A 12,652-nucleotide genomic window follows, 5' to 3' on the forward strand; every position below is an offset into this window, starting at 1 on the left:
GTGGCATCTGCCTCTTGGTTGCCGCTCTCCTCTTCAGAATCTGGGTCCTCTGTGGCCTGGTGGGCTATCTCGTTCGTGATCCGCGAAGTGGTGATGGCGCTCATATTGAGCTCGGGGTATGTGTGCCTTATCAATCACCTACTAAGTTTGAAGCCCTTACGATAGGCCTCCGTCAGTACGGCGTCAAACTTGTCCGATCTGACATAGTCTAGAACGGCCTTAACCTTGGTCTCCTCTATGGCTTGGTTGAAGATCTCGGTTTTCTCCTCAATATCGGCCTTGAGGAACTCCACCTCGTGCTTCAAGACCCCTTTATCCTCCTTAAGGCCTTTCACCTCGAGCTCTAAAGCCCCCTTGCCTGCCTGGAGGGCGCTCACCTCGCTCTTCAGCTCATCCCTCTCGCGTGCCAGCTCATCCTTCTCTGCCATCAACGCCTCGATGACATTCTTCTGAGCTGAAGCATCGCTCTCCAGCCAATAGATTAGGTCATGAGCTGCCCTCAGATCGGCGTGGGCTGCGCAAGCCGAGTCCTCGGCAGCTAGAGTCCACTTCAGATACCTCTTGGACTGAAGAGTCAAGGCGTGCACGACAGAGTTCACCTGACCAGAGATGATTGGTTAGCACCGAAGAGATGTACAAAAAAAAAGGAGGATAAAAGAGGAGAGAAAAAGGGTCTTTATAACTTACCACCTTTGTGTGGGTGGCGGTAGCCCGTGCTCCGAGCTGAGCATGAGTGAGGTCGGCCCAAAGGGAGACATCTTTGGTGTAGACAACCCCCTTGCTCTTTTGAAGGCTGCACTGAGGAATCAGGATGCTCCGGTCCCTCTCCTGACTCCCCGAGCTGGAAATGGCCGTCTCGCCTCGGTGGCGACCTCGAGCTCTGCAGTTGCTTGTGGGGCAAGCTCTGCGGAAGCTCGGGTTCGGAAGTGGGGGCTTGCGGAGGCTCGACGCGAGCTCTCTTGGCAGCTCGCTTCTTCTTCCCTTTCATCTAGTGGAAAAGCCTCTCCCCCTTAAGCTTCTCTTCTTCCATGAGCCCTGCAACATAGCTCGACATTAGTAAACTCGAAAGTACCAACTATTTAAGCAAGGTACCAAGTAAGACAACCTACCCGGGCTCAAGCCGGCCTGTATGAGCTTGCTCTCGGTGATATAATCCTTGTAATTAAACCCGAGCTCAGCCCATGATTGGAGCGTCTCCCTTGTCTTCTTGTCCAAGATAACGCCAGGGTCTTGAATAGCCGCCCTCCAATGAGTGGGGAAAGGCCACCCGACGGTGTTCCGGACTACAAAGTAGTCCTACTTCCAGGCCGGGACTTTGCTAGGAAGCTTGTGCAACAACTTAAAACCCGGGTGAGGGGATAGGTAGTAGACCTGCCTGTGCTCAGGGAGAACGCTTGGAGCGCTCTTCTTTATTGAGAGGATTGAGCAAAAAATATCAAGGTTCAAAGGAAGGACATACTCGAAGCACAGGGATATGGTCCTGACCACGTTACGAATGGAGTTCGGGTGAAGTTAGTCTATTGTGACGTTGAAGTGGTTCAGGACCTCTACAATAAGAGGGTGGAAAGGAAGATAGAGCCCGACTATAAGCTGCTCCCGGAAGATCACGATCTTGTTAGGATCATTCTCCCATGGGAAGTTACCCGTAGGAAGACTGTAGGTATACTCCCTAGGTAGATTGTATTGCCAGATGAGGTATCGGAGCCTCTCTAGGGTCATAATGGAGGGACCGAACCTATCCGGCATCCGACCTCGGTGAGAGGTGGATGCTAGATTACCTGAGGCCTTCCGCACCTCGTGAGACTGGACTTCGGTGGGGTCACCCTGAGCCGAGGTACGTACCTCGGGCTCATCCAGTCGACTATCGAAACTAGACATAATGAAGGAAAGAAACGAACTGGAAGGAAAGGAAACTAAAAGAAAAGCAAATGAGACTCACCAAGGAAAGCAACCAAACTAGGAATAATTGACCCGAGCTGAAGATCTTAGACGCGAGCTCAAGACAAGTGTTGAGGACTTATGGCGAGGGAAAATGACCAGGACCCCGCTATTTATAGCCACTGTGTACTCTGGCATCAACGATCAAGATCAAGACGATCTGACGGCTGTCAAGAAAACCGGCTACGCGACCCTCGAGGCGAAATCAGTTTAGTGCATTTTTTGACGTCTGCGGAGTTCATAGATCGCGTGACGTCCGCACATAAACTATATGCGACCCGGATTTCCCTTGATTGAGCCGAGCAGCGAACTGGTCTGACCCATAAGCCGCCTGACCAAGAGGCCAGAGCTCTAAGCGAAATCCACCCGGCACACCGCGGACTCCCCGCATTGGGTCAGAACCCCCAGCACGGGGAGTGGGGGGCAATTGATGGAGGGTGATTTGGCCTGACCTCGTTGCATGGGGACACGTGGGTACAACCTGGCATAAGTGACAGGTCAGCATGGCAGCTTGGCCATAACTCGGTGTACTGAACTCGCCAGAGCCCAGCAATGCAACTCGACGGACGTAGCAGCTCGCTGAGAAGAAACATCTAGCATACTCCGAATTCTCCCTTAGGGAGGAGGACTTCTGAGCTCCTCGGGCCCCGAACTCTTCATTCCTGAGAAGGGAACACCCCGGTCTACGGGAAGTATCCCAAAGTGGGGACACTTCGGGATAGTCCCATTAACGCTCCTGCCCATATTTGCCTAAGGCTCGACTCGAGCAATCGCACCTCGGCTACCCCGACACCCCGGTGTAGGGTTGGTCAGACCAAGGCAGCTCGGTGCAAAGTAGCTCGGCAACCAACAGAAAAGATCTGCCTAACAATAGTACTTGTCGAATCTGGAGGCTGCGCCCATGTCTCTTGTCAAGCGGCGTCGTGCCTGCCACTTCTGCTAGATGTGGCACGCCTGACAGGTCCGTACCCTGCAACGGCTGCCCACATCTGCCACCTTGGCTCTGGCAATAACGGCTGTGGCAGAGTCGGTTACACCTGATTTGAGAAATCTTCAATATAAAAAGACCCCGACTTTGGAAGAGAAAGGTATTGAACTTGCGCCATCTGCACTCTCAGTTCTTTATTTGCATTCTTCAGCTTTCTCAGAGTTCTAACTTAAGCATCGGAGTGTTCCCACCGGGCGAGCTCCCCGGGAATTTCTCACCTTCTTCATCGTCTCAAGTACCGTCCGTCACCAGCTAGGAGCCAGGTTTCTGCCAGCTAAGAGTGCCCGGATCGCGCAACATTAATAATAATTAGTTTTTATTATATATAATAATAAAAATATTATAGATAAAATTTTTATTATATATATATTTTTTTGTAGAATTTTATATTATTATTATTATTATTGTATGTATGTATGTATGTGTATGTAGCTATTCGAGTCGGCTCATGAGCCTCATGAGCCAAGCTTTATTGGGCTTGAACTTGGTTTGATTAATTAACGAGCCTATAAATTGGTCTTGAACTCAGTTCGAATCTCGATTGAAACCAAGCCGAGCTCAGCTCGAATACCTCATAAAGAGATCGACTCATGGCCACCCCTACATGCAACTAATATTCAACACTCTCCATATTGTATGCATATTTTAAAGTAGTTTCTATATCCATATTTGATTATGCAAGTTTTAGTGTAAAAGAGAAAATGGATTACAACCACATTTGACAGTTGAGGTTAGTGAAAAAAAAAGTCTAAACTCTAATTCCATTAGGCCCAAAAAGCCTGGCCTGGGCTCAATAGGGCCGTGCCTAGGCTGAGGCCTATAACATTGATGCTAAACCCGGCCCGGGACATGTTCAAGCCTATTTTAAATACATGGATGCGAATCAAATCCGAATCTGGCATATGAAGTTCAGATCGGGTTCTGATCCAAAGGTTTTGATAATTGGATCAAATGCGGATGTAATTGGATCCAATCCGATTCGATTACCATTTGCAGCCGTAAAAGTAATTTTATTTATGATAGACAATTATTTCAAGTTAATTTTGTTAGAATGTATGATCTTCTGTCTTCTCATAATTTTTTAGTTTATTTTATTGATAGTATTTTTTAGGCGAAATTATCTTAATGTCATGCAAGACCCGAATCCGATCTAAAACCGATGGATAAAGATTGAGCCTTGTCCCTTGGGCTTTTACATCTCGTCGTTTAGTGAATATAAGGGCTCCGTGGCCGCCACTTCCGTAAAGCTAGCATCGACCATCTTTGAAACCAGGGTTTTATTAGAGGATAAAAAGCGGCGAAGGAGAGAGTGCAGAGATCTCCCCAAGACTCCAACAGAAGCGGCGTTCCCGGTGAGGCTTCCATTCTTTCCGGTTGAAATAATTTGCTAACTCATATCTCATTCGCTGGTTTAAGCTGCGATTGTTAGGGCTTTTCCTTGTTTTCTCTTCTTTTTCAGTTGGATCTTGGTCGTATAGACTTGTTGCATTTCTGAACTGATATATTTAACCTTGAGAAGCGCTACTTGATTTTTCTTTGATGATTTTGTTTCCTTCTTAAGTGATGTGGAGGTCATCAAGTTCCTAAATGAACTTTGATGTTGCCTTCTGATTGATAGGGGTGGTTAGAGGATTGTGTGAGATCCGAAAAATGGTTGGTTTCATTAACTGTGATGCATTTTTTGTTGGATTCATTAGTAACTTCTGTTTTTTACTTGTTAGTTTGTTCTGAATCTTTGGACTGATAGGTACATTACTTCCTGGTAGACTGATTAATAATTTGATTTCAAATTGATTATAATGCGAAGCAGAACATCAGATTTCTTGTATTGCGAAAACAACTTGAAGAAATTGTTTAATAACTTGCAGACTAATCTAGTTTAGATAAAGAAAACGAGTTTCCAATTCGAGAAAACGCTAATAAACACAAGTGTTGGATTTTCCCGGTGGGCATTCCTAGAAGAAGGTGCATGACCACCACAGCAGCAATGTCTCTCAAATTCTTGGGACGTATAGAGAATTAGAAATGGGAGGTCTCTTGTTGAATATAATCAATTGGCATGGGAAAATTGGAGGGTCCTTGTGTGCTTGCCACCAGTGTTAATGGACCTTAATTTGATTTCAAATTGGCTTTAATGCGAAACATAGCATCAGATTTCTTGCATTGCGAAAACAACTTCAAGAAATTGCTTAGAACTTGCAGGGACTTGTCTGGCTTAGATAAATAAAACGAGGTTCCAGTTTGAGAAAACACTAATAAGAACCAATACTGGATTTTCCCTGTGGGCATTCCTACAAGAAGGTCCATCACAACAGCAATTTCTCTCAAATTCTTGGGACGTATAGAGATAAGAAGCCACTTATTGAGCGTAATCAGTTTGGCATGGGAAAACTGGTGGATCCTCGGGAACTTGCCACCAATGTTCATGGACCTTATACGAAGTCAGCATATCTACATGATATTTGGCTTTATTGGCTCCACTTGTCTTCCCCTAGATAAGTATCTTCAGTGAATTATTTTTGGATAAATCATTATCATCATCCAAGCCATATCCCAACTATATATGGGGTTGGCAACATGAATTCTGTTAATGGATCTTGATTTTGGGTAAATATTGCAGCCATTTGTTACTGGAATAAAATTGTTGCACTCTTACTCTTACTGTCATTGTTCAGGTAAGTCATGGTTAAGCATAACAATGTTGTGCCCAATGGGCATTTCAAAAAGCATTGGCAGAACTATGTCAAGACATGGTTCAACCAACCGGCTCGCAAGACTAGAAGACGCATTGGTAAGAAATTTTGTTCAATCAATTTGTTTCTATTTCCTGTTTTGGGCTTTTTGTGATCATGAATTCATGACGCCAAGTTATGGTTGGTTGTTGATGTGGATTTTCCATGACAAACTTTTTCAGCTAGGCAGAAGAAGGCTGTGAAGATATTCCCTCGGCCTACAGCTGGACCACTTCGTCCCATTGTTCATGGACAAACCCTCAAGTATAACATGAAAGTTAGAGCAGGAAGGGGATTTTCTCTTGAAGAGCTGAAAGTAAGATGGTGATATTTTATCCTAATTGCATGTGTACTTTTTTTGTTCTATATTTAATTTTTTCAGTCATCAGGAACAGTTGCCCAGAAAATGATGGGTGACCAATGGTAATATTTGAAGTAATTAAAACCCATATATTGCTGTTTTCCTCCCTCTGATTTGGAGGATATATCATAATCCTTAGATATTTGGAGTAATTAATACCACTGGGAGGAGATGTTATTATCCTTAAATATTGCGAGGAGATATTATTATCCTTAAATATACGTTACAATCCTGCAATATCTCAAGTAATAGATAATGTCTCAAATGATAGATTTTGGTATATAATGATCAGTTGGCTCTTTGTAATCTTGCAATTCTTCCTGGATTTTGTCTTTCTGCTTCCTGAAACTTGTTATCCTTTGTGCTTTTCAGGCAGCAGGTATTCCAAAGAAGCTTGCCCCTACCATTGGCATTGCAGTTGATCACCGCCGCAAGAACCGATCTCTGGAGGGTCTTCAAACTAATGTTCAGAGGCTGAAGACTTACAAGGCTAAATTAGTTGTCTTCCCAAGACGTGCCTGCAAATTTAAGGTAAACACAAATTTAGAACCTTTTATTTCAAGAAACCCTGTTTAGGCATTTCGATCCTTGCTTACATGAACCATTTATTTCTAACACTGCTCTTGTCGCAGGCTGGTGATTCTAGTGCAGAGGAACTGGCAACAGCCACTCAAGTCCAAGGTCTGTACATGCCCATTGAGCGTGAGAAGCCATCTGTTGAGCTGGTGAAGGTTACAGATGACATGAAATCATTTAAAGCTTATGCAAAACTGCGTGTTGAACGGATGAACCAGCGTCAAGTTGGTGCAAGGATGAAGAAGGCTGCAGAGGCCGAGAAGGAAGACAAGAAGTAGTGAGTTGTGACTAGTTAGCCTTTGCAACTGTTGGCATGGACCTTCCAAATTTGAGTTCATTCTTATAGGTAGTCTTTCTAATTTACCATACCAAACCTCTTGAAATCATTCGGGATGTATATCTACTATATTTACATCTATCATTATAGCACTTTGGTTAAAATTCATTTTTGGGGGATTGTCTGTGTTCTAAGGAGTTGTTTTTCATAGGTGGGGGGGGGGGGGTGGTCCTGTGGTATGTAGGTTTGGATGAAGATTTAATTTTCTTTGGCATGCAAGTTTTGTTCAAATGCTTTTCTTTCATGCCATAAAATTCTGCAATGGGCAGGGGAGTGCACCTGGTTTGCGCTTGATGAACTGGTTTATTTGCCAGGGGTAGTCTATGAAGGTTTCAAAACCAAGATTTTGTCCATGTCTTTGTCATAAGTTTTGACAATTAGGGTTGAAATCCACTCTGGATCTAGTGCGCTTTGACTAGAGGGGATTTTCCCTTCAACTTCAAGTCCACTTTGTCATCAATGCCTTTTCTTTGAAAAATGGTGCCATGTCACCACCACTTCTAAAATTCGTTTCTTGGAAAATGCTTGATGTTTGGTTAATGGTCTTTTTTCAGATCATGCCTTGGAAATTTTGGAAAGTGTGGTATGAAAAAATGCCCTTTTTAGTTAGTGTTTTTTCAATTTTTTTTTACTGTTGTTTCCTACAGTATGCTGACATGGCATCTAAAAATGCTTATCGGGCAGCAACAGTAAGTCAGCAATGGTACCAAATAGAAAACCTGGAAAAAATGTTTTTGGAGAAAACATGCTTTCTGAAGAAATGCCTCTCAGATAACGGCATTGGTTCCAACTTCCAAACACTGCGTTAATTTGTGACACTCCAAACGAAAAGGGCAACCGATTGATGCGATAAGCCCTCTTTTTCCTTAAATTGTTTTATTATTAAATTATACATAAAATAAAATAAATAAAATCATGGAAATCGATAAACCCTTGTTCATTGACTCGGTGACCTTTCTCTTATCTGGCAAGCTCTGCTTAGTAGCAAGATTACCATTTGTTGAACGATGATGGTGGTGTTTTAGCAAGTTCTGCTCAATTCTTTTCAGCATCTGATGATGGTGTTTTCCGTTGACAATCCTTGATAGCGACCTTAGGATATACTATTCTTGTCGACGGACAATCTGTTTGATAACTTGCAAACATGACTTCTCTCCTCCAGGAGCTTCGGTAGGCAAACATTTAAAGTTTAACCATCTGGCTTTTTCTATGAAGTAAAAGAGAGAAGCTGTCTGTCATTAGTGATGAATTCTTCGATTTCTACAATGATTCAGTACCTTCAACCTTGTAATGAGAGATGAAGCAGTATACATTTTGAAGCTCTAAGAAAAGGCTTTGATGCTTGATGACAAAACCGCCTCAGTCATTCATGCTTGATGTTTGGTTAGCCATTTAATATTCATCCAAACTTTTTTTACATAATCTATTGTTAGATCAATGAGACTAATGTATCATTTAATCCATCTAGAGTTTTTTTTTTACAATTTTTGGAATTTTCTATTTTTTTGGGAAAATCCATAGATTTAAGAAGCTTGAACCATTATGCTAATTTGATATACATAAGATGAGTCTATCGTGATTTTCATGTTAAGGAAGAACTATAAGATGGATTTATCAATGATCTATCAATTCTTGAAATGAATCTTTATTAGATTGGAACCTCAAACACTGTTTGATGTATATTTTATCCAGAAAAAAAAATTACTTGATGTATTATTAGTAAAATTATTGTATGATATCTACATCTTCTATACTCCCGATGTTGTTGATTATAGTATGCTATTAAAGTTTGCATTTCTTATTATCATAATTATTTCAACCTTAGATTTAGTGTTACTAATGTATTTGGGAGATTTGTAAGAATTCTCTCAATGTATCAATGTATATCATATCTTTTCACCATATCCATGCGTATTCAAACTGTATCTTGGCATGGATTTGTATCTAAGCTTACCAATATGACATGTGATATTAATATTTTGAACCTTAACTCTTTCTCATATAAGGTAGGGACCATATCATCTTTGATAGCACTCTTTCATCCTTTCGTGTTGGGGCTGGTCCAGTGGTGAGAGACCATAATAATGGGTCTTTGATAGTCACCTGTTTTATGGTTTTTGAAGTGTTCCCCTGTGGAAAACGAAGCTTTAGCATTAAAATAAATTTTGAAGCAAGCTCTAGAGTTTCAATTTCACCATGTCATTGTCGAGGGAGATGCATTTACTGTGATTCAGTCATTGGTGGAGACTTTTAAGGTATTCATTGGCATATTCTTAACTACATTGTGGATTGCATGCTGTTAGTGAATCAAATCCCCCATTGTTTAGTTCAATTTATCAAAAAAAAAACCAGGCGAACAAGTGGCCCATATTTTGGCTAAGCAAGTTCTTCAAATAAGCTCTACTTTGGTCTGTGGTATCTTTGATGTCTTCTTTTTAGAAAGGCTGTACTCTGGGCAGTTTAATTGAATGAATTGCCACAAACTGAGGGGGACTTTGGAGTTATTAGTGGTGCGTATCACCAAATACAAAAAAAAAAAAAAAAAAAAAACTCTAAACTATTGATCCTATCAATACCCTAAGACCATTCATCTCTTGGTTATGAGTCTTATGCCCTCCTATAATCTCTAAAGATTGAGTAGGCTAGTGGGACCATTAGTAGTTGTGAGCCACATGCATGTAAACTTAGTTTTCTCAGGGAGGCTCCAAAACTAAGACCTGCTTTTTTTTTTGTCTTCCTGGTCTAAATCAGCCAAACATAATAGCATTCCACAAAACCAGGTTAGGGGAAAAAATTCAGTTTAAGACATGAATTGAGCTACCTAAAGAACCAAAATTTGTGGGCATTAGATGAGTAAACTTGCGATATACCTAAGCAATTCATCTAAAACCAAGCAGGAATGAGACCAAATGTTTCATAATGGGAGAAGGAGCAACCCCACTGTGCTACTATGTGGGATAGAACTCCTCGAAACAAAGGTGAAAGAAATCGAAACACCATGAATTGAAGCAACTTTAGCGCATGCTAAATACAAGAAAAGATTTCTATGGGCAATTAAAACCTACATTCTTATCATGAATGAAACTGATATTCAGTGTTTAGAAAAATGGATTAGACCAACCGGTTGGACCGGTTGAATCATGATCAGGCCCTTGGCTGGTTTGGTCGTAACCCCCAAAACTGCATTGGGCAAAAATAGGCCAAAAATGTTGACCCATATGGTTGAATCAGAAAATTGACGACATACTGACATGGTCTCAGTTTTGGAAAATTGTTCGTTTTTTTTTAAATTTAGCACATAAATGCAAACTTCTAAAAGCCATAACTTTGGGCTTGAATGTCCAATTGGGGTGACCTTTATTATTATGGGTAGTTTTTTAAGATCTGCATGTTTTCACTTTGCCCCACTGTTTTTGCTAAAACACCTTTCTTTTGCTTCAAATATGAAATTTTTAATATAAAAAATTAAAACAAATAAAAGAAATATATGTAATAGAAGAATATAATTATATATTTTGAATATATGCATATAATTAATTATTATTATTATTATTATTATGCATATAATTAATTATTATTATTATTATTATTATGCATATAATTATGTATCATATAATTGTGCATATTATATAATATATAATATTTATTATATACATTATATTACAATATATATATATATATATATATATATATATATATATATATATATATATATTCGACTGATAGTATGCTTTTTACAATATAGGCATGTATTATTTTCCTCTAGAAAAAAAAATCCGTGGCACAAGCATTTAAAACAGAAACTGGTGAAAACTAATTAGGAACCAAACTCTCAATCAAGATCAAGCGGTAACCTATAGCAGCTATCTTCAGTCAAAGATTTCACATGCAATCTCAACCGAACCCAATTCACAAAACAAGGGAACCAAATAAGTATAAATATTTGTGTCAAATATCAAACTCTATAGCTTCATAAATAAAACATGCGTTTTCAATGCAAGTGGGTAATTCTCTGTTTCAGCATAGGCCATGAGAAATACTTTAAAGGTGTAGTCAAGATGTTGAGATGGAGTAATGGTGAGCACTCGATACAACAACCATTCCATGAGCTTGATACAAGGTTTTTGATTTGGAGTAAAATGAAACAAGGATGTTCATCTTGGTAATTATCAATTTCAGTGATTGTTGGGAGTTTAATATCCTTTGGGAAATAATAGAAAAAGAAGAAAAAGTGGTGGTTGTTAAGAGTATTCATAAGAGGAGTCCAGATTTTCTACTCGCGACAACTCTACCCACACCTACCCACATAATATCGCAGCCACACATGGGGAACATCTCTTACATGTTATTATGCATGAGATCTTCCAATGCATGGAGGTAGTGTTTTGTGGGTAGGCCTAGGTAGAGTTCTCGTGGGTAGGAGATTTGGAGTCCCATAAGAGGATTATTTGATGAGAAACTAAAAGTTTTCTAAAAAGTTTGGACCATTTCTCAATTTGTGCATTTCATCCTTGGGCTGGGGCCATTCTAATTTTCTCTGTATCATTCCAAATTTATTAGATGTATTTGAAGAGACAACATACAACCGATCAACTCACTTGTGTGTGTAATCGTTGCACAGGGGCCGTGTTATTCTTCTCTCTATCGTTCCAATTTTATTGATGTCTCCAAAGAGACATGGTATGGTTGTTTTGCTCAATTTATTAAATAGAACTATATGACTACTTTATCGACATGGGACTTGTTTTCTAGGTTCCATGGTCTCAAATTGAAAGAATAAAGATACAAAAACATATGATGGTTTAAAATATTATTAAAATAGCATGCAAAACATGGGAATAAAATAGACAAAATAGCTTAACAAGTTAGAAATGAAGGGTTTGAGGTTCAAATAGGGGTGGAAGTTGGGTTCCAAGTTGTAGAATTTACACTTTTTTGGGCCTGGGCTTTCAAGTCAATCCTTAAAATTGCATCTCAACGTGGAACTTGAGGATTCTGCATGAATTGATTTACTATACTGATTGCAAAAGATATATATGGCCAAGTAATGGTTAGATAATTCAGCTTTCCTACCAATCTCTAATACCTTTTTGGGTCCTCAAACTCCTTATTTACATCATTACTTTGACTTGACATTTAGTTCCATGGGTGTTTCAACTGGTTTGGCACCCAACAAACCCGTATCATCCAATAAATCAAGAACATAATTTCGTTGCACAGATTAATACTGTGCTTAGACCTTGCTACCTTTATCCCCATGAAGTATTTTAACTTCCCAAGGTCTTTTGTTTGGAAGTGATCATGCAAGATTGTCTTCAACTTGTCAATTCCCAACCTGTCACTACCTGTAATGACAATGCCATCTACATATACCACTAATAAAATCTTCTCAACAAGGAATAATAGCTGAATACTAAATGATCAACTTGACACTGTCTCATGCCAAACTCTTTCACCACATCACTGAATCTACCAAACCATGCATGTGTAGTCTGCTTAAGTCCATAAATAGCCTTTTTGAGTCTGTACACCTTACCATTCTCCCTCTGAGCAATAAATCCTAGTGGTTTCTCCATGTGAATCTCCTTAAGAAGGTAACTATGTAAAAAAGCATTATTGATGTCAAGTTGAAATAGATGGCAATTATACATAGCAACTAATGAAATCAAAACACAAGTTGAATTGATCTTAGCCACAGGAGAGGTCTCTGTATAGTCCAT

At 40.1% G+C, this 12,652-nt stretch overlaps 1 protein-coding gene and 1 non-coding gene across 3 annotated transcripts; one reads left to right on the forward strand and one right to left on the reverse strand.

The window, feature by feature from the left end:
- The first annotated feature begins 4,139 nt into the window (after positions 1-4,139).
- Positions 4,140-7,040, forward strand: LOC104606030 (large ribosomal subunit protein eL13z-like). 2 transcript variants are annotated; one of them, XM_010271036.3, is made up of 5 exons: positions 4,140-4,278; positions 5,602-5,717; positions 5,841-5,974; positions 6,392-6,550; positions 6,652-7,040. In XM_010271036.3, exons 2-5 carry the CDS (start codon positions 5,609-5,611, stop codon positions 6,871-6,873), a joined length of 624 nt encoding a protein of 207 aa, XP_010269338.1. In that variant the 5' UTR covers positions 4,140-4,278; positions 5,602-5,608; the 3' UTR covers positions 6,874-7,040. The 2 variants fall into 2 exon arrangements, with proteins under 2 accessions (XP_010269338.1, XP_088755245.1); XM_088899119.1 differs by having other exon boundaries at positions 4,261-4,283.
- A 4,365-nt stretch (positions 7,041-11,405) lies between these two features.
- On the reverse strand, positions 11,406-11,511 carry LOC148802436 (U6 spliceosomal RNA). Its single transcript, XR_016083341.1, has one exon. It is a non-coding gene; the product is annotated as a U6 spliceosomal RNA (small nuclear RNA).
- Between the last annotated feature and the right edge of the window lie 1,141 nt (positions 11,512-12,652).

Source organism: Nelumbo nucifera, chromosome 2, assembly GCF_055504915.1.
Source record: "Nelumbo nucifera cultivar China Antique chromosome 2, China Antique-T2T, whole genome shotgun sequence".
Taxonomy (NCBI): domain Eukaryota; kingdom Viridiplantae; phylum Streptophyta; class Magnoliopsida; order Proteales; family Nelumbonaceae; genus Nelumbo; species Nelumbo nucifera.

Coding starts and splice junctions, on each gene's coding strand:
- LOC104606030 (XM_010271036.3), top strand. CDS start 5,609: ATGGTTAAGCATAACAATGTTGTGCCCAATGGGCATTTCAAAAAGCAT. Junction 5,718..5,840: donor CAAGACTAGAAGACGCATTG/GTAAGAAATTTT, acceptor AAACTTTTTCAG/CTAGGCAGAAGAAGGCTGTG. Junction 5,975..6,391: donor TTTCTCTTGAAGAGCTGAAA/GTAAGATGGTGA, acceptor TGTGCTTTTCAG/GCAGCAGGTATTCCAAAGAA.